The 26,451-nt window shown below is 39.2% G+C and overlaps 2 protein-coding genes and 1 long non-coding RNA gene across 5 annotated transcripts; 2 read left to right on the top strand and 1 right to left on the bottom strand.

Annotated features, from left to right (window-relative positions):
* Nucleotides 1–1,897: 1,897 nt before the first annotated feature.
* LOC130187614 (uncharacterized) lies at nt 1,898–6,468 on the top strand. Of its 2 annotated transcripts, none has more exons than XR_008830483.1 (3): nt 1,898–2,035; nt 6,108–6,250; nt 6,342–6,468. It is a non-coding gene; the product is annotated as an uncharacterized LOC130187614 (long non-coding RNA). The 2 variants fall into 2 exon arrangements; XR_008830486.1 differs by lacking the exon at nt 1,898–2,035 and adding an exon at nt 5,565–5,676.
* A 1,468-nt stretch (nt 6,469–7,936) lies between these two features.
* LOC130175937 (troponin T, cardiac muscle isoforms-like) lies at nt 7,937–13,537 on the top strand. Of its 2 annotated transcripts, none has more exons than XM_056386660.1 (11): nt 7,937–8,135; nt 9,087–9,110; nt 9,240–9,261; nt 9,365–9,428; nt 9,535–9,651; nt 9,791–9,868; nt 10,143–10,244; nt 10,354–10,460; nt 10,588–10,678; nt 11,852–11,892; nt 13,074–13,537. In XM_056386660.1, the coding sequence occupies exons 1-11, from the start codon at nt 7,952–7,954 to the stop codon at nt 13,111–13,113; spliced, it is 870 nt and encodes a 289-aa protein (XP_056242635.1). In that variant the 5' UTR covers nt 7,937–7,951; the 3' UTR covers nt 13,114–13,537. The 2 variants fall into 2 exon arrangements, with proteins under 2 accessions (XP_056242635.1, XP_056242626.1); XM_056386651.1 differs by having other exon boundaries at nt 10,351–10,460.
* A 657-nt stretch (nt 13,538–14,194) lies between these two features.
* pkp1b (plakophilin 1b) lies at nt 14,195–25,006 on the bottom strand. The gene is made up of 13 exons (XM_056386591.1): nt 24,509–25,006; nt 23,531–23,625; nt 22,078–22,493; nt 21,799–21,943; nt 21,374–21,581; nt 21,088–21,247; nt 19,565–19,682; nt 18,365–18,541; nt 16,329–16,499; nt 16,058–16,211; nt 15,521–15,707; nt 15,275–15,359; nt 14,195–14,915 (listed from the first exon to the last, which is right to left on the bottom strand). Exons 1-13 carry the CDS (start codon nt 24,696–24,698, stop codon nt 14,841–14,843), a joined length of 2,181 nt encoding a protein of 726 aa, XP_056242566.1. The 5' UTR covers nt 24,699–25,006; the 3' UTR covers nt 14,195–14,840.
* Between the last annotated feature and the right edge of the window lie 1,445 nt (nt 25,007–26,451).

Raw genomic sequence — 26,451 nt, 5'->3', positions numbered from 1 at the left:
CTCTCTAACATATAGATGAAGAGACAGGCAGCTCGCGTCTGTACCTCCTTTGTAAACGTTTGTGTGTAATTTGTGATTTGGTTTGAGATGCTGGTAGTGATTATTGGAGACTGGGCAAGGTGTAAAATTCTGATTGTGCATCACACCCTTAGAAAAAGACTGTTGGATACATTAGGAAAAGGGGGGCTGCTTCTTGTGTTTTGGGTTGGTTAGAATCGCATAGTTAGGCTCTTTGTTGGCTCCTGTTCCTCTAGTTGTCCTCTCGCCTTGTTTGTATTTTAGGTCATAACCTAAAGACTGCACTCATACAGACACCAAAAACCATCATGGTTGCAGTGAACTGAAGCCTGGCTCTGTGAGTAGTCAGTAAGTGAATACTTGGTGAGTAAAATTTCCGGGCCTGTTATATCTTCTTTGCTTTGAATTGACCTTTCTTGTTCCTGTGAATAGATGTTCCCCAGAATAGATGGTGAATATTTGAACCTTAAAATGTGCAATGTCATCCCAGTTTGCTCTATAACAGTGAATGGGGCTCTGATGCTGTGAGGCCTTAAAATGTTTGTCTAATTTCTCACACCAAAATGAGTGTTTTATATCTTAAACCTTATGTCAAATTTAAAATCTGGATGAGAGCTGTTAGGAGGTACACTGCACACTTATGGGGTTAGTGAGGTAACACATTTCTCACAGTGGCTCAAAGTAATTTTAGCCATATAACTGCAGTAGCCTGACTGATGAAAACAATGCAATGGCTTTTTTAGAATGACATTTTTGCAAGTTTATACTTCCAGTCAGTTTTTCTACGGTAATAGTTCATCGTTTGCACTCATTAGCTCTTAATGTGGGGGGTTCAATTAAAAAGTGCATTCAACATTTGAATTTGTCACTTATGACATTTAATCAATATTTAATTGGAATACACAACTGTTGACACAAAACAAAGTCAGTGCCCTTGTGTTGTCTATGCAAGATTTGGGGATTCTCTGGCTTTAAGACAGATAATACAGGCTTAATTGTCCTTGGGTATGGGAATAACATTTGTGGCATTCAAGCCTTTTATTTAGTTAAAATTGCTGTCAAATGAATTAACTGTATGTTTATGAATTTCGTGATTATTATTTATTAGTATTGTAGCGACCCTGCAGTAATGTTCCTGTATAATGTTGTACACAAAATGCCAGGCCTGTGGGTGTGGAACAGGTAGGGGCGGGGTGCGAGTGCATGAGGTACGTGAGCGTGCGCGTGCAGGTGGTGGTGGAAGAGCATGTGGAAAGGAGAGCACATGTTGAGCTGTAGCACAGTTAATGCAGGAGATTTTGTGGTTTTGGCGTGGTTACGGCCGAAAGTAACCCATCCTGTTCAGTAATAAATCGTTAATCTGGTTAACGCTTCACTAGTCCTTCCGACACGTCCTGGCGGATTGCTACAGTATTTTGAACTTCATACACAGCTGCTATTGGACCTTTACCTTCATTTCCCGCTGCAGTTCATGGCATTTATCTGCTTATGAATTTTGAACGTTCCTTTATGAAGTTTGTGTCACTTGCAGCTAGACTTCATGTTCGCTGTTTCACTCTTTCCTTTCAGGTGTCCATGACACAAAGTGGTAAAACTACTCACAACACCAGATTTCTCGACCGAGTCATATGAATAACAGCATTAGAAAAGTAAACCGTGGAAACAGCGATGTGGGGAACATGGATGTAGGCCTCTATTATAAGACATATTAGGTTGAAATAATACAACTACGGTGGGGAACAAACAAATACCTGTAACAAATGGTGGAGCAGCAGGAAGGGGAGAGGAAGAGGGGAACTCTTCACTATTATACACTTCCCTGCGGTGATTGGGAAGTGTTGGCGCCGTTTCGGATTTAAATACAGACGACAGACAACATGATGGCGTCAGTGAACCACTCTTGGGTCAGTGTGCAGTAAGTAAAATACTCGGATCTCCTCTTCATCACGCCGGTCTCCAGGAACCCTCGTCCTCTTACATCTCGGTTGCAGAAGAAATCAACAACGCTTGACCAGAGGTAAGTCCGATAGCGTCGGAGTTTTAGAGTTTACTCAATCAGATCTTATTTGATTGGGAAGATGAATCATTTGCATGGTAAAATCAGAGGTTAAAACAATGAATTGAATGCAACTAAAACATTAATTGTTTTTGAATAGCGTTATTCTGCACAAAGTTGAGATGCTGAATAAGTTGAACTGCATTTTTGTTGTTGCTGGTCCGTGTACTATCAGCCAGTTCGTTTTTTTTCTGTAGTTACACTGACCCAGGATCTGCCGATGAAGGCAACAGAACCAAGCGCTCTCTGCTTTGAGATTGGACTGGATACTACTACTAAATTAACTATTTTAATGAGGTCAGCTAGAATTAGGCATAGGGTGAAATAGGCTCTCATTTTCATTGGCACCGGTAAATGTAACCTATATCACAAACAAGTATTGCAAGTGTAGCAGACTGCTGTGTTTGCTATGCGTTATGCTTTTTCAGGTGTGTCCCGTGGGAATTGCCATAGGACCTCCGTGAGGTGTTGGTGGTTGTTGTTGTTGTTGTTGTTGTTGTTGTTGTTGTTGTTGTGTGCCATTGGCACTAACTGTAATGTGTCCAGTTGAAAACCTGTTCATGCAAATTCTTCATTAAGCTGGGAGAATAGTCCATTTACTGACTTTGTTTTGTTACACTGTATTGTTGGTATTTGTGCTGGTTTTGCATTGTACATCACAATCTGCATTATGTTTCCGCTCTGATTTTATTGTGGCCCTGACCGGAAGCTGTGATTTGTATCTTTCCGCCGCCTAGACACTATTTTCCGATGTTTGTCTGCTCGCCGCCATAGGCCCTTTAACATCAAGTTCTAAACAAGTTCCCTGATGCTAGGCTAACGCAAACTCTACAAACTGAACTACCAATTAAACCACAACCAAGTAATGTAAGGTTTAACATAGCCTGCTTTATGAGAGAAATGTGGTGTCAATATATGTATGTGAGTTTAGCAGCAGATGTTGCGTGTTGCTGTGTAGCGCATGTTCATAGAAAAGGTAAGTTTGACTCCACCCCTACATACATAGGCTCAAATTGGGCTCAAAACGATTTTGAGCTTGTAAAGTGATGTACACAAATGATTCCAGTGTTTGTAGTTGTAAATCAACATTTGAAAACCTTTAAAATAAATCTGCATGAGAAATTCAAGTTTGTGCTTATGTTGAAGAGATTGGAAAAAGGTACCAGCTGCCACTGGTGGGGACACATTTGTTGTTTGAAACCATCAGTGTGAGGTTATTTTGGCCAGTCGTGACAGCTTCAAAAGGCTTTTTGAGGGACACCTGCAGTAACTGAGGTCAGTGTCAGGATAAGTCTCTACAACATGAATAAAACTGAAAGTAACGTCCTTTGTACAGATTGAAAGGTGAGGTGTGAAGTACATGCAGCAGGCACATTCAAAATGTTTCCAGGAATTTTTGTAGTTTACTTTGCAATCCTGCATAAAAAAATATCCACAGAGATGACATACAGATGAGTATGACAGTTCAGGCAGATGCTTGGGTGCATCCACTATAGTTTTAATTTCTGCCACAAGGTGGCAGGATCTGCTCAGTCAGTTCACTGAGTTAATGACTGAAATCTTCCCACTAACAAGTTTCAGCATGGCAAACCTTCTGTTGTTCATTTTTAGTTGACTCAGATACCAGATGGGTGGGGTTTGCAACAATAGAGTCATGAGGCTGGACTGTTTAGTGAAAGTAAAGTACTTGAAACTTAATCCTGTGATTGTGTATTTCAGCTTTGCTGCAGCCCACTCCAAGGATATTAGTAAAGTAACACAAACTCTAAACATTCAAACACAAAATTATTTTTAAATTTATTTTAATTACTTTATCTAGTGACTGAACCTTCAAGTAGTAAGACTGTCTGAATTACATAGTGATGTTAAACCTCTGTATGGAGTGCGTTTTTATGGATGTGATTGCTCTGTGAGCCCACTGATTTAAATAATCTGTTCTGTAAACTACAGTATGTGTCATTCAGGTGATTATCAGCTCTGGTTCTGGGCCAAAATGTTGCATAAAAGAACTAATGGGTTTTATCTGGGTCATGAGTGTGTGACTTTTCCCTCTTCTTACATATAGAAAATAGATACATTGACTATTTGTGTTCCAATACTGCCGTCTTCATATGTAAACAACCACATGACAAAAGACATACCAAATATTTGACACAACTGAGCAATTACTGATGTTTCAAGTACACACACACACACACACACACACACAGATTTCTTCTCAGACAGACGAGAATGAAGCGCTGACGTAGTGTTATAATCATTTACTATGCTAAACACGTTTTATCCCTGCATGTCAACATAAACTCAACTTTTGCATCAATATGTCACATTTGATCTTGAACCCATACATAACAAACACCGATCAGCCTCAACATTACAAGCGGTAACTGGTTTTAATGTTGTCGCTGATTGGTGTACAACCTGTACATTACTCAATGCCTTCAGCTAATGTGTTGCAACATTGAAACTGTGACATCAATGACATTTACCTTCAACCCTGCCTACAAAGCATGGACTACAATGTAGAGGGTCTAACAAAGGGAATCCATGAGTGAATAACACAAACACTAACGGATATATATACACACACACACACATAAATTCCAGAGGCTTCCTTTATTATTTGCCTTGTAGACCATCAGTCACCAATGAATGAGTGTTTCAGTTGTCTAGCTTCCAGTAGTAGATTAATAAATGAACTTATCTTACATCTAATAAACAAACAAATAAGAAAATGTGAACAACACAACACGCCTAATATGTTTTATTACTGTGACAGATTATTGGCTCAGTTATTAAAAACAACACTAATGACAAAGTTATGAATGGAAAAACGTTCAAATACTCTGTGAACAGTGTGGCCATTCTGAGACCACTTTGACATTGATTTGCATTTTGCTTCTGAAGATTTGAATCATGTGACTTGACTTGTAAGCCGCATGCCTCCATGAGCCTGCTCAACACCTACTGCTACAATTATTACTAGTTCCTTATTAGTCGCTTTAGTATTATTATTATCATTAGGCTATTATTAATTTTATAACTTGTCCTATCAGTCTTTTTATTACTAAAACTATTACCCACCATGAGTCTGGTTTTGTTCAAGGTTTCTGCCTGTTGAGAGGAAGTTTTTCCTTGCCACAGTCACCTTTTTTCTCATGGGGGAATGTTGGGTCTCTGTGAATCATTTTATAAACAGTGCGGTCTCAACTTGCTCCATATGAAAAGTGCACTGAGATAACTTCTGTTATGATTCTGCACTATATAAATATATTTGGATTGAAATGAATTGACTTGACTTGAGCTTGTCTCGACTGACTTGAGACCTTGTTTTAACTTGCCCCTAGAAGACCACAAAACAACATCATCCCCCTCTATTTTAAAAAAGGGAAGGAAAAACTATTCAATTACATTCTGGCTGCAGTTCATAAGAGACATCTGTTGAGTACAGTCTATGGCTGAGTCACAATCCAGACTCTGGGGTCAGAAACAGTATTAACAACAAACACTGGGAGTATCAAAAGACTTGGCAGCTCCCAAAGGGTGTTGTTGATAACTGGTTATTGCGTGTGAGGACAGAGGGCACGGATGCAAGATTGAAGGTGAGCTGCAGGAGATGGAGCCAGTCAAAGGAGCGAGTGTTACTTTAACCTTCCCTTTAACAACCTGATACAGGAATTATGTACAATTACTGGACCGTGTAACACTTCCATCTTAGGAAAAAATGCTGTTACATAATGCAGTATAGTGTAAAAGCTTGTGTGATAAATGTGTTACTGATCAACAGAATCATAAAGTTATAGTAAATGCTTTGAAATCAGAGGAGCTCTAGTTGTGTATTTGCACACAAGAGTTTACACAGATTATTTCTAACCTTCCCCGCGTCTGCCAGACCTGGACATGGAAACCTTTTGAGAGCAGTAATCCTGTGGTGCTCAGTCTAGGTTTTTGCCGTGTAAAAATAGACAATGCAAGTCCATGGAGAATGCATGTTTTCCCATGCTAGTTAATGCCATCTGCCATCTGTTTGCAGGTATGTGCCCACCAATTGTAGACATGAGCAGCTTGCCGCCATGTGATCCAGCACTGGGTTTAAAAGCTTATGGCCAACAGAGAAGGGCACAGTATACAATTCCCCACTGAACCCCCGTCAGAAGCACACGCCGCACTATCTGGGTAAGTCTGTGTATTTCTTTCTGTCTTTATGTTGATAACAGCAAATATTATAATATCATCATGATGCAGTGAGTTGCATTTATTTGCACAGGTGCTGCATCCTAAACATGTCAGACGCGGAGGATGCCACATATGATGAGTGAGTAAATGCAACATTTCTGTAGCGCAGAGATTGAGAATGACAAAGTGATGCCGGCACAGATGGAACCAATAGTAACAACATCTTTTTGGTGTTTTTTCTTCTTTCAGGGGACAAGGTAAGTCAGTTTATCTGCTCACTGAACATACACACACACACACACACACACACACATACACAGTTTGTACGTACAGTGTAGTATATAGGCTGCAGATTGAAACAGCTGCATGTTGCCAGGGAGAGATTGTGACTGGTTGGATGCTACACAGCTGCTTCAACTACTAGACCATAAAACAAGATGAAAAACAAATGCATGCATATTGTGATTATGCTGCATGAATGTATATCAGATACATATTCATGCCTATGTTTAATATACCTGTGAAGTGCATTGCAATAGCTGACTTCTGCTCTTTACCGCTCTCTGGGTGAATGGAGTGACGGAGGGGGATATTGTTGGTATGCACTTTTATACGAACAATATCTATATCTAATAATCCAAATGCATCAACGTTAAGAGGCTGGTTGTGTTTTTATTTCTGCCACTTTGTTACCTGCTTTACCCACTTGAGCCTGGCATTGAAAAGTTGTTGGTTACTTAACACGCTGCATCTGCTAAGCCGCTGGCTTCACCACACAGCACACTGTATTTTTGGCATGTTGGTGCCACTGCAGAGGCAGCTGCTGTTGTTCAGCTTTTCTGCCAGATTGACCTTTGTCCTCTCGCTCAGTCCTCTCTGTGTGAGGCTGGAGATAGTTCACCTTGACTCAACATCCCAGTGGAATTGTCCTTTCAGTTCAAATGGTGCATTGGGTTGCCATCAAGGAGATAAAGAGCCGTACCTCTATTTCTGTCTCCTCATGTGCGGCTGTCTGTGTGGGTCTCTATACAGCCACACTGTTCCTTAAACTAAGCAGCACCTGTCTCCCTCTCTGCGGAGTATAGAGCCACTGTTAATGTAGGTCAGTATGTTCTCGATAGAGGGACCTTAGGGAAGATAGTGGTGCAAGCACAATGCCCACTTTCATTTCTATGCCTGTAAGAGGTCTTCTAAATGCAGGTTGGCTTACCCTCTTTGCAGTGGAAAGAGATTGAGTTACCCTCTGCGGCCAAAGGGACTAAAGACGCGATCGGTGTCACTTTTTCACACGGAGGCCCAGTGAGGAAAGCAATGTTTGGGACAAAAAGCTCAGCAAATAATGCAAAAGCTAAATGCAACTGTGGGAAAGCTGGTGGCAAAGTGGCTACAAAAAAAAGAAAAAATCACTTCCTTGCTGAGTGAAGTTGATTCTACTGCAATGTATATTAAGCATTACTGCTTTTTTGGTAACCCTTTTTTTTTTTTTTTTTTTTAAAGAAATGTAAATTGGAAAGACTTTAGATGCACAAATCCATTAAAAAATATATTTAGATGCAATTGTACCATGTGAATAAATTTACATATCTTCAACTGCTAATAACTATTTGCTCTGATGAATAAGTAGATAACAAATGTACTGATAAAAGGTTAAAATGCAATAGCAGGATGCTGAGCAGGGCATCTAGAGTGTAAGCAAATGCCATGCAAGTGAAATCTTTAAATAAAAGATTATCTTTCTCTTTTCAAAAGGCATTGTCAAAAATACAAGATGGCAAAAATAATTGTCACATTGTTTGCTTGCTAACTACAAACTTGCTTTGCACAGAAGAGGAGGAGGAGGAGGAGGAGGTAGAAGAGGAGGAGGAGGAGGAGGAGGAGGAGGAAGGTAGTACTGCTTATGCTAATATATGTTTATCTGCATGCCAGCTATAAATAGATATGATTTATTCTTAACACACTGTTAGCAACCATGTAATCTGTTTCCAGCTCCATGATGATATGGTTTGTTTAAGTATTATGCCCCATAAACTTAATGTTTCAGTTCATACTCACCAATTGCGGTTTTCATTGGCACTGCGACAACATGGAGGCCTGGGAAAGAAATGTGATACTATCTCTGATACCATCAGTGTACCTGTATACCTGCTGAAAATGCATTTTTCCATTTCAACTTGTAGTTTATCTCTGTGTCTTGTGTTGAGTGGTATGTTATTGTGAAAGCCCTTTTAACATAAAAAGATTGATAATTGATGACAGAAAATTAAATTGTGATGAACATTTTAAAGACATTTACTGTGACAGACTGGTGGACCATGTTATTTTTAGTGGGGACTCAGGTGGGGAAATGTTGAGTAAAGCAGCCTTGTGTGACTCTCAGAGAGAAACACACCCACATACCTTTCAAGTCCAGCAGCGCTGACAGGAGATGGTCAGCCACGCTGCCTCATTCAACTGCTATTTGTCTGAGGTCATTCTTCCGTAGAGATAAAGATAAACATGAGGGTAAAGTGTCAACGATGATACATGATTTATTTGTATTACAACCTGAACTGAACCAGAAACTTAAAAAGAAAAGAAAAGAAAAAAAGCTTTATTCTCTTTATTGTCAATCTTATTGAGAATTACTCCACAAACCTGTTTAGAAAGATACTGTTCAGGCGATACTTACGTTGGCAGGACTGTCTGCAGGGGGGTTTAGGAGGGTCATGGCCTTTGGTCAGTCCCGTCCCTCGGCCTGTCAGCAGTGTCTCATTGTCCACATGTCAGAGTGAGCTCTCTGCACCTTTTCTGCCCCTCTAAATGTTGACATTGCACTGACCCTCTCATCTGTCGGCAGATACTGGAGAGGAAAATGAAGGAGGTATGGACTGGTTGTGTAAGAAGTACAGAGGTTATGTGTGTGACAGAGAATTTTTTTGTATGTTTTTTTTAATACGTTGCATCATAAACTAAAGATTTTACTTTGCTTTTTCTTTTCATGGATAAACAGACGATGCAAAGCCTAAGTTAAAGTAAGAACATGATTTAAAATATGTATCTTATACAAACTGAAACACAATTCACAGCGAGACGCACACTCAAATGAGAAGATTGAACTTTTTCCATTCTCAACAGGTCTGGTTTCATGCCCGGCATGGCAGCTCCAAAGATCCCAGATGGAGAAAAAGTGGACTTTGATGTGAGTTCATCTCAGGACAGATCAAAGTTACGCCTGCACGCTGTTCTTTGAGCAGAACGTTGGATAATGCTCCAGCTCACATTTCAATCTGTTGCTGTAATTTCAGGACATTCATCGAAAACGAATGGAAAAGGACCTGACGGAGCTCCAGACTCTGATCGAAGCTCACTTTGAGAAGCGTAAGAAGGAGGAAGAGGAGCTTATCAACCTCACAGATCGCATTGTATGTTGAAATCTCGCTTCTCTGCTGCAAAATCACACGTTTAGCTTCCAATATCAGCCAATTCTCTAACAAACCTAAGACTGCAAGTCACATTTTGAGTTTACTGGATTTGTTTTGGTCCATTTGTTTCCTGCTTCAGGAGAAACGCAGATCAGAGAGAGCAGAGCAGATGAAGATCAGAGCAGAGAGAGAAAGAGAGCGGCAGAACAAAATGGCTGTGAGTAGCACTCTAAGTCTATTTAAATTGATGCTTCATAACTGTAAAACAGGTGTTTCCGAGATCTTACAAGTTCTTGCAAGCCTCAGCCACAGCTAGCCAAACCATCCCAAACTGGCTTTTCAATACTGGAATAGATATTCATCATTTTGATTTATGCCTTTGGCCAGTACATGTACTTTATAATTATATTTACTTAAACAAGTTCAGACAATGTCATTGTGCAACTGTAAATGAGTGGTCAATGATATTGTTTTTTTTTTTCCTCCACCAGGAAGAGAAAGCGAGGAAAGAAGAGGAGGAGGCCAAGAAGAAAGCAGACGATGATGCGAGGAAGAAGATGATTCTATCAAACTTGAGTTTCACTGGATACAAGGTGATGATTTTGTTAATCCATAAAATAGACTGATAGATTCATAAACTGATAGAGGAATACAGCAGTACGTATAGCATGTCTCCACATGTGCCCTCTTCCTTTCCAGCAGACACAGACGGGGGGAAAAAGACAAACGGAGAGAGAAAAGAAGAGGAAGATCCTAAATGACCGACGCAAGGAGTTAAACATTGATCACTTGAAAGATGACAAACTCAGGTTAAAGACGAACACAATGAGTTCCCTCTCGGGGATCAATTTTAGCCGAACAGAATTCAATCAGTTGGTGTTACTCAACAGCTGAACTCTGTGAAAGGCTTTAACATTCTTGTCTGTGCTGACACAGGGAAAAAGCCAAGGAGCTGTGGGACTGGATGCGCGAGCTAGAGGCAGAGAAATTTGAGCTTCAGTACAAGTGCACGAAGCAGAAGTATGAGGTAAGACGTCATACGTTTACTTACAATCATATAAAAAGACAATCATACTGCGTCCTAGAATCTGTTGACTCTGCTGATATGTATCAGCAGAATGAACAGATTCTAGGACGCAAGCCAAAATAAATGATTTAAATAAAGACGTTTAAATACACCCTAACTTCTCAGTTATAAGTGGAAGTCAGCCATAGATCACTTGTGGGTTGGAAACAGATGAAGTAAAAAGTAGAAAAAGAGTTGTTTTGAAGGTAGCGTTAAATAGATAAGTTGTAATACTTCAATTTTAAGGTTATTTAAAAATAAATGTGATGAACTGCTCTCTCCCCGTAGACAACGTAAAGGATGAATGGAAAATGCAGCATCTATAAACAAAATGTGTTTTTTTGTTTTGTTTTTTTTGGCTCCATTTGAACGAGTACAATAAATATATTTATAATTTAAGATGTTTAAATATGTGGTTTAAAGGCAGCAACAATTATTGCTACTCTATTTAGTTAAGCAAGTTGCCGTCTACTAGCTGCTTTACTGTGTTAACCTATATTTATTTCTCCAACATGATGGGGTTTACCTGCCCTCTAATGTATGTGGGATACCAAATGGGATTACTGTCAAATAAAATCATCAAAACACATTTTTCAATACAATACATTTTTCAAAACACATTTTTCAATACATGGAAAAATGTATTGAATGTATTTTTCAATACATTTTTCCAACCTTCAATACAGGTTGGAAACATTAGATAGATTTAGCTTCAGCTAAGGCTAGCTGGGGCTTGGCTACCTCGCCATGCTAGCTTTACCTTAAGAGAACTCTTGCTTGGTTTTAGAGCTTTAAAATGTTTTTTATTGGCTCTATTTTTACATTTTCACTCCTTTTTATCTGATAACTGTCTTATTATCAGCTTGTCAGTCATCTGTAAATCACTTTGAATTGTACAAGCCTGTATAAAAGTTTGATTGATTGATTAAAAGTATTATAACTGCTGTTAGCAAGTTTTTACCTCCCGTTTTCCTCGGGAATTGCACATTCCTGATTTTATATAGGCTGGTAAAACGAAATATGATTTGACAAAATATGTAGTAACAATACTGTATTTTGGTGTTGTAGGGCATTACAGATGTGAATACATTTTTTCTTTCTTTTTTTTTTTTTTCTTAAAACACATCTGTACAGATCACCGTGCTGAGAAACCGGGTCACTGATCATCAGAAAATGTAAGTGCACGTTAAGATTTTTTTTCAGTGCTTTTGAATACCAATACTGCATAAAAGCCAAAAGCAACATTCAAATAAGCAATAAAATAGTTCCCTGCTTAGACCATACTGCAATTCTGCCCTGATGTAAAGGTTCACCTTGTGACCTCATCAAGTTTCCACCTCCTCCCATTTCAACTTCCCCTCAGCTTCTCTTATTTAAAAAAGCTGTTTGTGCCAGCTGCCTAAAGGACTAAAGTGTCCTGAGTACACCCAAGACTGAGAAGACAAAAAGAGGCGAACATACATGAGAGGTGTTTTTAAAGGACAGGCGTAACTACATCCATGCCCTCAGTCTCAATGGAGAGATGGGCTGTAATGGAGGTGCAACAGCTGAGAGATCTTATAACTGCTATGTGATATCATCTGTGTTGATGTGGCTCACAATAAAACAGTGACTGGCCCCCGCTGCCATCCAAATCATGTGAATCCTGCCTCCTGATCTTTGGTAAGCTGTGTTACAGCAAGGGCTCATGCTCGAAGCAAAACTTTAACAAGCTCAGACATTGGTTTTCCTGCAGGATCTGGCATTGGCTTTAGTGATTGATCATTTTAAACAAATATCCCTTTGAAATAGAGCCTTTATTTATATTTTATTTTTTTGTTTTCAGGTAAAACAGCTATTAAGTATTTTTAGAAAATGGAGCTGACAGAACTAAATCTTCAGACATACTGTACATAAAAACATAATTTGTCACAGTTTGACCATTAATTGATAACTTTATGTATTCAGTGATAAGCTGCAGGTGTCAGGCACCACGGCAGCAACAGTAGATAAAGATAGCAGTCATCTATTTGGTAGCTAATCCCGTTGCGTAAGGTTAATTTGAGCTCTCTTATAATGGCATGTTGATGTGTCAACAATTCCCTTTCTGTGATAGGAATTTCCCTAAAATAATTTACATTTCAAATGCATAAGACTTTATTAGTAGAAGTAATTACATTTCTGAGGAGCTGACACTGAAAGCCAAAGCCACTGCAGGTAAGGGCACAAGGATTGAAGCCATGTACCTCATGTTATAGCATTTAGCACAAATGCATTTTGCAATGTAAGAAAATATACAAGGTTCAGTATGCATCACAGGTCAGGCAGGTTATCTGCTGGCTGATATGTTTGAGCTTTCTTTTCCCTTTATTCTCAGTTCAAAGGGGAGCAGGAGCAAGCGTGGTCTGAGGAAGTGACCTCTGACACCAACCGGAGGAAAACTGGCTCCATCTGACATCAGTGAAATCATTGAGTGGCAGATACTGAATTATAATGTTTTCTAAATACTTGTAAAAAGGCAAGAACATAATTATAACTATGAAAACACCAAAAGATGTTCCTTAATAAGTTAGCTGTGAAATGAAGTGCAGCAGTATAACCGAGTCTCTGATTGCAGACTGATCAGGCGATGTGGTGCAGCTCATGTTTTTTTTTTTTTGTTTTTTTTAAACAGGGATTTGAAGTGTCTAAGCTATTGTGATGGCTTTAAAGTCTGAAAGGAAACCACTGAATGTGTCACTTGGAATACTCAAAGTGAAGCAGAAACTAATTAATTGAACCTTGTGTGTAGGATTTTGGGATTGCAATGAATTAAAAAAAAAAAAAAAAAAAACTTAACAAACCAGATATTGTGTGTCTTTTCTCTTAAGTCTTCACTTGTGGGAACCTTACGACGAGCACCATGCTAATTATATAATCCACAGCTTCTTTAATATGGTCGGATTGTATTTGCCGAAACTGTTCATGTGTAGTTTACTTTGAGGAACCAATTATGATGATTGGCAGTTTCGGGTCAGATTAGTTTGGCAGATTTCCCTCTAGGGAGCCACTTAGACGAGCTGGAGACGTACCCACGGTATTACCAGTCCTCTATAAATGATCACATATGACTATATAAATCTGTCAGTGTAAAATGAAATGATTATAAAGAAAGATCAGCCCTGTCAGAGACCTTGTAAAATGCAAGATTACCAATGACCTCATTAATCCCTCATGGATGTTGGGTGGGTTATGTGATTTGAACGGTGGAAGACCAATGTTCGAATCTGATCAACAAACAACTGCCCTGAGTGCAACAACAGCTGCAGCGTCTGGCTTGAATAGCTTGTTCTTAAGCTGCAGAAAAGAAATTACAAGGGTGGAGTAAACAGAATTTGAAAGATGTGTTGCTCATCTGCCCAGAAGCGTCGCAGCCCAAACCTGGATGGGTGTGACAAGATTTGAGCAAGTTCACAAAACTCAATGTGACTAAGACAAATGACTGATGATGGAGTCCAATTCCCACATGTAGTCTTTATTTATCAGATTTCCAGCTAATTTTGGCAACAATACAATTAGATCATTATGTGATTGCACACATACATATGAAAAAAAAAGGGAGTTGGCTTTACAAAATGTAAAGACACCTCAATGCGTAAGACAATATCATAGCTCCTATAGCAACTGCAAAAACTCTAACAACAGAAAACATGCTCTGTTATCTATGATCACCGTTCATACTGAGTCAAATTCATTTTACAATCGTGTCATATCAACAGCAATTTCAGTGCAAAAGAATGCATAACCCTTAAGTTATTATCTAATAAGCAAGCGAATTGTACCATATTGCAGAATGCAGGCACAGACAAAATTTACATTGAAAGTCATTTGACAGCAGTGAAAACCAAAAAAGCCAATAAAAACTTGCAGCTGCTAACATAGTATCTCGACCTTCACCTTACAGCATATACAGGCCTGTGTAATCATTCACTGCAAGATTTGTTATATGGATACATGCAGTAGATCACAAATCTGTAAGTCTTTGTCAAATAAGAAAGGATGCTGCTCAGCCTCAGTGCGTTTACATCCTGTCCTGGCTGTGCAGAGAACTTGCAGGCGAGTTGCTTCGGTAAAAGACCTTCAGAGATCAGTTAAAGCTCTCGCGTTAGTGGACAACTTGGACCGACTTGAGTGCCGTCGTGGTGATGTCATTTACAAACGAGGCCTTACTCATCCCTTGCTGTAGGACAAATAGTTAAGTATTAATCAGTGTTCCACCTCAGCAATTATGCCAAATTCAAAGTAAGTGTCAGATTGACAAACCCAAGAACTGAACTGATCTGTACTCATGGCAAATTCTCAACAATGCATCTTGAGTGGGAGTTTTAATGCATTATGTTTCCTTAAACCTGAGCTGCTAGATTCCTCAGCCGTATCATTTTAATATCTGATTCACATTTTCTGAGAACACTACCCAATCCTTCAACCTTTCTCCCTCTGTTTCTCACAAATACCTGAGAAAGGTGTGGACTTCAGAAACAGAGAGGACACACCCAAAACCTGACAGATCTTGGCACACAGGGTTAATCCTCGACTCACCTTTTTCAGGAAGCTTTGCAAATCTTTTTCTGACCACAGGTTGTAGAGAAACAGGGATGCAACTTTACTGGCTTTAGGGAAATACCTGAAAAGAAGGAAAAACAATAGTAAGAGATTAGTTTGGAATCGTGGAAATCGTACAGGTGTGCAAAATGCAGTCCCTGTTGATAGGTGTTTCCCCATACCTGGGATATTCTTATCTATCCTTATAAGTACATGTGCCTCACTGCACACATGCAAACTTACTTGTTTTGACTGAGAGAGCTCAGTGAGTTTATCAGGCCACTGTTTAACAGGCGTTTGCCCATCTCAGGTTCCTTCAAAAGCAGACAGTTGCCGGCCTGGCAGGCCATAGCCAGTGTGTCATCAGACTCATTCCCTTGCTTGGTGCCTGCACTGATGATGTTCAGCAGCTCTGGGAGGGCCTTACGAGCTTTAGCAACAAGGTAAACAAAAATAAAAGAAACCCACTGGCTGTTTAACACAAGCAAGCATTTGTACAACTGCAAATAATTGTTTAAGATAATGGATTTTAGGTGATGACTCAAATGTGACATCTTTACTCTGAAGCAAATCTAACTGTAGGTTTAACAAACATTGTTGGAAGGATTCTCTTACTTCATATACAGTCTCTTAGTATTTTAGATGCTTAATCATATTTATGTTTGCAAGGAAGTGACTTTTTTTTTTAATGAAGGGAAAACATTCAAAACGAAACGAGTGCTATGAAAGAGAACTGTTTGATAAAGCAACATGCTACTTTGTCTTTCACCTACTTCTTACCTAAGGCGTTGTGCAGGTTTGGGTTCTTGGTCAAATTTCCAACCAAAGCCACTGTGTTCCTCTGCAAGCTGACTTTGTTAGACTTCAAAAGGGGACTGATAACCTGCAGGCCATTCAGTTTCTGCACAATGGCCTGGCTCATTACACAGGAGACCTGTAAATACAGAAAAAAGAGATCAGCTCCTCAAATCGGGAAACATCATGTTGAGTGTATGAATATCATGTATAGAAAACTGGTCGGTGTGTAACAGCACAACATTTCTTATCTTACAATGCCTTCTTGTGCGGTGAGGTTCTGCAGCGCTCCACAACAGGCTTCCTGTGTTTCCTCTCGCTTGCTAGACTCCAGCAGATTCAGGTAACTCTGCAGAGTTTTGGAGTGGAGCAGCCAGCCTGCTCCGGTCGGCTGTGGATCCTCAACCACCGGGAAGTCAAAGTGACGCTGGATGAGAGAGAGAACAGGTCATCATCAACACTAACCTTTGCACTGTCCCATACTTTTGCATATTTACAATCAAGCATATTTAAAGTTTCATTGTACAGTCTACTGCCTGTAACTGTGACATATGTACATTTTACATTTTTATGTGCGTAAAACATGCACACCAACTTAATATACCCCAAAGAATTATCTATATTACATATATTTAGCATTCTTATCTTTTGATTTTTAAACTTTATATTTCTTAATTATTATTTTTTATTGCACACAAACCCTTCATAGCATAGCCTCAATACTCTGCATTTCACAGCGCAAATTGTATGAGCAGTAAAACCTTTCAATTTTTGATTGTAGCTGACTCTTTTAATGCAATGAAGAATTGCACCGTGGGATTTTTGCATTGACTGAATGAATTCAGATGGTGTGTGATAAAGTCAAAGCCTATCCTGTGTGTTTCATTTTCCATTTTATTGTTACATTTGCTTGCAGGAAACAGGTGGTAATGATTCAACAAGCCTTTGACACGCTAGAATGTAATTATAATTGCTATAATGCCATAACTTAAAAAATGAGTTCAACTGATTAAAAGCAAGACACACACTGACAGGTAACGTCTAGACAAACTGACAGGTAAAATGAGCTGTCATAATTAAAAATAACACTAGGGGCCTGGTATATGAGGGAAGATTGATAAGTTTGTGGCTTGAGGCAGAGGAAGATTAGAGATGAGATATGAGCTGCAGTTCAACTCTTTGAGTGATTATGCAGAAAGAGTTTGTAGTTGGTAACTTTTGTGGTATTTCTGTTTCAGGTAATTGAAAATTGCAAGACACCGGCCTTGCAGGATGGGGGTCATCTTCCAGGCTTTCTCTGCTGCAGCACTTTCTGAGAATGGACAATATCGGCTTTCGTGCAGTCATCCACTACCTCAGTCTCAAGGGATGATCACCCAAGGAGGTATTAGCAGCCCTCGGGGAGGGTTCCCCTTCTTACAGCATGGTAAAGAGGGCTGCTGAATTCAGTCGTAGTAGAGAACTTCAGAACTTTAAACCTTAATAATCACTCCAAGAGTTGAACTGCATGTGCATTTAACAGCTGTATAATCATCTTTTTACCTTAGACTACATTCTTACCAATTACCCCTCATACATCAGTGCGTGTGTTTGTAAGTAAGTAAGTAAGTAAGTAAAGTTTATTTATTTAGCACCTTTCACAGATAAAAATCACAAAGTGCTTCAAAATAAATAGTAAAAGACAGAAATATAATGGGTGCATTCCACAGTCTGGGTGCCACTGCTCGAAAGGATCGGTCCCCCCAGGTCTTACAGTGGTTATAGGGAACCACTAGCAGCCTCTGACCTCATGACCTAAACTGCGGGTAGGAGTGTGAAGTTGTATCAAGTCAGAGATGTAAGAAGGAGTTTGTCCGTGCAAGGCTCTAAAAGTAAGGACCAGAATTTTAAAATGAATTCTAAAATGAACTGGTAACCAGTGAAGTGATGCTAAAACAAGTGTGATGTCTGCTCTTTTGCTTGTGCGTGTTAAAAACCTTACAGCAGAGTTCTGAACAGTCTGGAGATGGTCAAGCTCTTTCTTATTCAAACAAGTAGACTGTCACAATAATCCAAACGAGACCAAATAAAAGCATGAATGATCCTTTCCAATTTGGCCTTTGACACCAGATTTCTTAGTTTGGAGATGTGCCTCAGTTGGAAGAAGCAGTTTCTAATTAATTGTTTGGCATGATGCTCCAAGGACATTGCCAAATCAAAAACACCTAAATTACTGAGAATTGGCTGGACAGACGAGCCTAAAGCACCAGTATGCTGCTTAATTGTCTTTGGTGAACACCAGGGTCTTCTCACCTCTTGATCTGGTGATTTACTCTGCGGATTGAAGCAGCCGATGGGGCCCGTCTCGCCCTCACTGTTCCTCCTGTTTACAGTCTTGGCCAAAGCTGTGATCCTGCTGAACAGAGTCGGAGCCTCTGCCTCCAGCTGGAATGTCAGGTTGTGCAGGATGCACACACAGTTTTCTACAGACTGTTTCAACAGGAAGAACAATACATAACATAAGGGCACATGTAACACGAAAGAGTCCTATGTGTTTTGTAACTTGACTAGATGCATCCTGACAAATACATTCAATTAAATAACGACATTATTAAACACAAGAGGAGCAACAGCTGTACAATGTAATGCAATCTGGTCATGTGTTCAGTGTTTTGGTAATGTGAACAGTGGGCTGGTATGAAGGGTGCTGCACTAAACTGGTTTAGACATAGGACACTCTCAGTGTCTATAGTTCAGTTTTCGTCCTCTGCCAATGTCACCTACAAGGTCCCTCATGGTGCCGCCCTGGGGCCACTCCTATTCAGCCTATACATTCTACCTCATGGAAACAGCCTGTCACTTCTATGCTGTACCTCCCACTAAAATCTAGGGATTCACCTCAACCTCTCTTGGACTGGTTCAAGGACATTAAGTGCTGGATGGCAAATAATTAACTATAGTTAAACAGCAACAAAACTGAAGTATTTATATTTGGTACCTCTAAGTCCAAAAGCCTCCTTGCAAGTAAGCTTGACCTTCTCACGCTGTATGTGAAGTCATATGCAAAGAACCTGTGTGTCATCCTTGATTCTGGTGTCCGTCTTAAGACATGCACCATTTCCAAACTTGAACAGATCTGAGAGTTTATAACAACTCAACTGGACAATTGTAATTCCTTGTATTTAGGCCTTCCCCAATCTTCATTATCTCCCTTGCAGTTGGTCCAAAATGCAGCAGCAAGGATGTTGACTGGCACATCACCCCAGTCTTAGCTGATCTTCCCTGGCTCCCTGTTCACTCCAGAATTCAATTTAAGACCTTGCTGATTACTTTTAAGGCTCTTAATGACCAAGCCCCACCCTATTTCACAGACCTTATTCATTGGCCCTCAGCTCTTAGATCTTTTTCTCGTGTGACATGTGAGTGACAGAGACAACGAGAGAGAAAGAGGAACACACAGACGGCAGGATTAGTAGATAATGTAAGTAAATATCTTTTGTTTGTTTGTTTCACCTTATCGTCTGGTTTTCCTGCTTCCACACAGTCTTTAATGTAACTGACCAAAGAGTCGACCAACCCACGACATTTCCTCATCGCCTGTCTGTTGTTCTGCTTTGCACTGCTGAGGTTTCTGTTGAAAATAAAAATACAACAATGTTTGGATATGTTACAGAATAGACAACAATACTATTAGAGACAGACAGAATGCATTTTATTAAGATTTGAATCATGGCTCTTAATGCAAAATACAAAGTTCTACTACCATTATTACTGAACTGGGTTTATTTCGTTTGATGAGTAACAGTTATGGCCAAACCTTGGAGCAAAGATCTTAAGTAGTGATTTATTAAAAAACATAAATAATTAATTACGCTTTACCTAAAAACTAAAGAACAGTAATCTTGTGTTGTCAGGGACACAAATAAAACAACAATTACAGCTTTCTCTGAATGATTCAGGAAGTCAGTGACAAGTTTTACATTGCAGATGTTTCCATGTTTGCTGATACAGCAGATAAGATTACGTTTACTCCCTGTAACTATGGTTTGATTGATGGTGCCGCCGAAAATTAAAACTCACAATTATAGTGTCAGAGCTCCAAGCGCCTGAGAGGGCTTTTTCAAAAGCAACAAGCTTGACAGAAACCCTACAATACTGGTGCGAGCAGCTAATAACAGATTTAAAAAATTGGAAAAATAAAGAAGGCATAAATGATGAGAGAAGCTCAACAACTCTCACCTCAAACTACAGCCTCTAAAATGAGCATAAAGGTGAATTAACACCTCTGTAAGAGTTTCAACAAAAACTTTTACAACATTGTAACCACTTTGAAGATAGGCTTTATTGCAGGGCTGCTATATTATACTCAATTTGTATTAGACTCAAAAGATATGTTCTATCTCTGGTGATGATATTTAATCTTCTCATAAATCTGTGAATATGTCTCATACGGGTTACAAAATAAAATAAAAAAAGATGTTGCTCAAAGTGGAGGGCTCGATCAAATAGATCCATTTGTCATTTATTTTGGTCCTGGCGGATAATGTTCAGTGCAGTGGTGGTTATTTGAATTTTTATATAGATAATCATGTAAATCTAACTTATACACCAAAAAAAAAAAAAAACAGACATGTAAATGCACAAATCTACTGTCGGTAGTGTCAAAGTTTGGTGTTGTAATTTGTAAAGACGTCAAGAGAAAAAAAAAGTGTGTGTCCAAGAGTCGAAGTAGCAAAACCACTACAGTGTTTGAGGCAGACTTACATCATCCCTTCCAAACATTCACTTCCTCTATGACTAATACTGACTGTTCAAATATGTTAAGAGAGCAAACTTAACCAGTTTTGTAGTGGGACCTTGGCTTATCACAAATCTTTTGTCATACATAATGTCATATTCAAACTACATACATTTCTAGAGGAGAGTGATACTCATAGCATAGCAAACATGGTATAAATATAAAACAGTGTATTTACTACTTGGTCTACAATGAGATCTTAATTATATCAAGTGCTCAGTTGTATTTAATTTCTTACCTTAGACATCCAGTGGCGTTGAAGAAAAGCTCAGGGTCTTGGTTGGCGCGGTTAGGACCTGTAGTGTAAGGCAGGATCACACGCTCCATTAGGACAGGCAAAGCACTCTTCAGCAGGTCTGGCTTCAGGTCGTCTGTAGAGGACAAATTCCACAAGAGACCTGGGAAGAAAATAGGGAGCAGCGTGTCAATCAAATATTAAATTACATGGTTGCATGGTTAAGTGTGTGTCTGCAGTATATGTACAGTACATGAACAGGTTTCTATGTTTCAGAGCCAATTGGTACCTGTCAGCTGTTTCTGTATCTCTACAGAGTCTGTATCTCTGAGCAGAGCCGCAGCCTCTGTGATGCCACCGCTGTGATGTATTGCCTCCTTGGCGCTGTTGTTTTTAAAGGACAGGTTACGAAGGGCAGCCGAGGCTGTCTGGCTCACTTGTGAATTGGGGCTCTGCAGCAGACCCACCAGAGGGGGGATCCCATTGAACTGTAGCACCTGCGAGACGAGAAGGCTTCAGGATTTAGCACAGCTAAGTGACAAAGAGTTATTTTAAACAATTATTTTAAATGACTGGTTCCATATGAGGCCTATGTTTTGTAGAACAGATTTCAATGAATTGAATCATGGCTGACTTTGAGAAATAGCAGGTAAAAAAAAATGTCAGCGGCACAACTGCAGTCTGACAGCATGATAACATAACCAGACAAACTACCTCCTCTTTAGCCTTGTCATCAATGAAAGTGTTGTGCTGAATGTAGGAAGCGCCACAGTGCTGAAAGGTCTCATCGTCACTGGAAAGACACTCCACAGCCTCCTTCATAGTGATATCAGCAACCTCTTTGATCCCAGTCGTCCAGCTGTAGAAATAAAAAATTACAATCCAAATCCTATTTATACACACTGTGAGTATGCAAGCTCAATTTGTTTATGCTCAAAACTGTATTTATATCATGCACAATTAAGAAAATGAAGCTAGTTGGTTCCCACTCACCCAGACTCTCCTTTGCCCTTGATTGTACCGTCAGGGACTGAAATGTTTGGAAGCTGTTTAGATGAGTCAATTTGGCCATAAATGAACTGGTTGTTTGTTTTGATCTGACTTGTGCCATTCATAATGGATGGAAGCTGGCCCATGTTGGTGGTTATATACTGACTAGTGGACCTGTCTGTCCTGTGGGTGCCCCTGCTGGAGAGGAACCTCTGCAGAGGAACAGAGCGTTTTGGCACAGAGTGCTGCCAGGCCAGGTCAGGCTCACTGCGGGTGGTGTTGGTTTGACCGACGGCTATGGGGCTGACAGGAGCGTAACACCTCTCATAATGATAGGCAGAAGCTGCTGTGTTCATCTTCACACTGGATCCCTTGGAAAAGTTGACTGGTTGTCGGTTCATGCTTTTCTCTAGGCTGAGCTGCAGAGCCAAATAATACATGTGTTTGCAATGAAAGCAGCAAAGCAAGGAGACAGAGTGACTGACATCTGAGCTGGCAATCTTTTTGGTGAGGAACCCTGCGGGTGGTTATATGAATGACTGGCTGCTTCTAAGGCAGAGGCTGGTAAACAGATTTCTGTGTGAAGAGACAGAGAGACTCTGGAAGTATCTGGAAATGGATTTCTGAGAAAGAAACAGGAGGAAAGTCAACTGGGGACAACTCATTTTTGAGCCCCTGTTTCTTATTATTGGTATTAGGCCGCCACTATACGGTATGGTACACTATACCTACTATACTAAGCTAATAGAAAATTCATCAAATCATGTTGTGTATTTCTGTAAAATTCACACAAATAGTGGTGAAATGTATCACTTTGATTCACTGGGAGTTACAAGTTAGTTCTCAGTACTCCCTTCAGACCAGGGCTATAGGTGGGATTTTATTAACACTGAGGTCTGGAGTAAAAAGTTCCCCCACATGACATTTTTGACTGGCCACCAAAAAAATGCATACATGCATACATTTACAACAATTATTTGATTGATTGATTGGTTCCAGCTTTTCAAATGTCAGGATGATATAATTTTCTTTATCCTGTGACAGTCAATGAAATCTGTTTGGGTTTTGGACAGATAATCAGACAAAGCCCTGGGCTGTTGGACACTATAATTGGCAATTTCCTGACATTTAATAGATAAAACAATGATTCAATTGAGAAAAAAGAAGATCAATCTGTTAAGAAAATAATCTAAATGTGGTTAAAATACTGAAGTGCTAGTTTAAATATTAAATAAGACCAACATCTGGTTCACAAAACAACATCTGTAATTTGTGCAAAGTTGTAGAATATCAATTCCTAATCAGGTTTTTAAAAATCCAAGGCACAGTCCTGAGCTGTGGCTGCGGCTCTGCCTCAGAGTCACATTATTTTCTCTACAACAACACTGATATTACAATAAGTCATTCTTACAGTGAAAAAAAAAAACCCAAAATACAAATAAACCCTATAACTTACAGCTTTAGAGAAGCCATTCCCAATGAAAACAGTGCCAGTAGATGTGCTTGACTGTAACTTGAAAGCATCCCCGAACACAGAGTCATGCACAGGGCCTGAGGAGAAATGTGCAGGGTTATCAGCTGTTATCATATCAACAGATCATTGCCGCCTCTGTCTAAGGAAAAAGGATAATTTGTTATGTATTCAGTTGCCTCCAGGCAAGTCTGACCTAACTGTAAATAGTAGGATCTGAAATGGATGTATTTGTGTTTAATATATATGTAAATGTCACACTTCATGCCCTTATTTTTTAATTAGCACATTCTATTTATCATGTTTAAACAATAAACACTTGTATCCTATGATGAACTATAACTCCATTTGATTTTTTTTTCTTTTCTTTTTTTTCAAATCTGACTTCCGGATATCAAAATAAAATAAAATAATCCACTGTTGCTATTCTGATTTTGTTGTATGGTTTTGTTCTAAATTTTAAATTAAAGGTGTCTTCTTCTTTTCCCTTATGTTCACTAACCACTCTCATTCACCAACATAAAAGTGCCAATTAATAATGCCATCAATTTCCCAAGCACCCAGCATGTGTAGGTTTAGGTTTACAAAATGGTAGTAGACTAACTTCATCAAACATTAACAAGTGTATAAAAATCCAGGAAACCCAATGACATAACCTCAGTGTTTTAATTCTATTTTTTGCAGATTTCATAAGTCAACTTTGTAACACAACACAACCAAAACTGTAAACTCCAACTAAAACAACCTCAACTTTGTCTGAAGCATTACAGGTTTATGTCTCAACATAATGGTGTTTCAGAGCTCTCTCCAGCTGCAGGAGAAATTCTGATCCTTACAGGAACAAGCCTAAAAAGTTTTTAAGCTAAAAAAAATAATTAAATAAATAAATAAATCTCTTCGAATTTCTAAAACCTCCAGAACCCTCTGTGTCCTGGGTCGTATCCACGGCCCTTGTGCTCTTACTTGTTGGAGATAAAGAAGCGGATCCACTCCTGCTGCTGAACTGCCTCGACTTTGTCCTCCTGATAGTTTGCACTTGTTCCAGGACGCGCTGCTGCCCTGTTCCGTACTGGTTAACGGACGGCACCGCCAGCGAAGTGTCGTCCACATTCCCGATGGAAATGACTGATTTCAGCGGATCCAAACTCGTCATGTTTTTGGTTTTTTTTTTCTGTTTTGAGTTTTTGTGTTTTTTTTGTTTTTGTAAAACGTCCGTGTGGCCCAACAACCTCCGACGCCCGTCAGCTGCGGAGAGTCGGTGATGTGTGAAGTAATAAAAGCGCACCTTGCCCTGCCCTGCCCAGTGAGACCGCACCCACACAGCCACAATAGACCTGCCAGACTCAACTGTAGTCTACTATTAACCCGCAGTCTTTGCACTTTCCCTTACTTGTCTTGACAAATACCGCTTGCTTTTTTTTTTGTGTATGTGCAGCTGGTTCAAGGACTCCCCACAATAACTACCGCTAACAGTGGTAATTGAAAGCAACTGCTGTTTACTGGTGCATTTCTACACAATGTGTGCATTTTTTTTATTTCTCCTTCACTGTATTTGCAGAGGTAAATACTGGACTTACTCCACCACAGTTAGTTGACTCCTACTAGGTGCATTTAATATGAAAAACTCATCCAAACCCTTTGAGGAGCTAATGCATCATTTAAACAACAGTATATAAATAAGATAACTCCACCCCCACCAGCTACAGCGTAAAAAACTGCCTAAACATTATGTTATGTCAGAAATGGTAAGTTAATATAATATCAGAGATGGAAGAAATAATAACATGATTCACTTAAGTAAAAGTCCGAATACAACAATGTAAAAAAAGTCTTGCATTTAAAATCCTACCAAAATAAAAGCACAGACGTATTATCAGCAACATACCTTTAAAGTATGTAAAGTAAAAGTATTTATCCTGCAGACTAATGTCTTCTGTGACTGATTTATTATTTTATATTACATTATTGGACTTTTGATCCTGATGCATCAGTGCTGAATATCACTTTGGTGTCAAAGCTGGTTGAAGTGAAACTACTTTTAATTACTTAATATGCAAGTGGACTTTATGGTCCAGTGGTTCACTGGGTCACAAGATAAATCTGAGGGGTTTTTTTTTGTTTGATTGTTTTTTCTTTTGACTAATCTTACTTAACTAATCTTAGATTTTGTTTGTATAACAAAGTAATCATTTTGCTGCTTTGGGCCTCAAACAGTTCAAATGAAACTCTCTGAGAGGTTTAGAGGGTAAACGTCTCTTTGGTGAAGCTGCTAACAACTAATAGACATCTGAAACATGACAAGGGGCCCCAAGTATACGCTGCTTTTTTGTGAGGCATCACACGCCAAAAAGCCAAAAAAAGGTTGGGAATTACTCCTTAATCTCGTATTTTGTAGTTTTATATTGTTATTTATTTATATTGTATTTATATTGTTATCAAGTGTGTTATCATCTTTTCTTGACCTAAAAAGGAACTTGCAACTATAGCTATAAACTGAATGTACTGCAGTACAAATGAACAGAACTGCGGTGGAGTAGAAGTATAAAGTTGTATGGAAATACTTACAGTGCTTTAAAATACTTGTACTTAAGAACAGTACTTGAGTAAACGTAAATACTCTTCATGTCTGCATATTATACAATAACACTTTGAAGAGAGCCAATCTGCATAACTTTAAGTATTTTGTTATTGATACTTCTGTAACTTTACTTAAGTAAAATTTTCAGTGCAGCACTTTTTGTAATCAAGTCATTCTTTATTGTTTTACTGGTACTTTAACTGACGTAAAGGATCTAAGTAGAGGAACTTCACTGCTGTAGGGAAACACCTGGTACAGCAATGGTCTGCAAAGTCTGGGAACTACAAACACTACATTGAAATAAGGTAAATTAGGCAAACTAAATATA

The sequence above is a fragment of the Seriola aureovittata genome, chromosome 2 (assembly GCF_021018895.1).
Source record: "Seriola aureovittata isolate HTS-2021-v1 ecotype China chromosome 2, ASM2101889v1, whole genome shotgun sequence".
In the NCBI taxonomy this organism is placed as follows: domain Eukaryota; kingdom Metazoa; phylum Chordata; class Actinopteri; order Carangiformes; family Carangidae; genus Seriola; species Seriola aureovittata.
The sequence above is the reverse complement of the archived record's forward strand: the minus strand, read 5'-3'. Positions and strand labels throughout refer to the sequence as shown.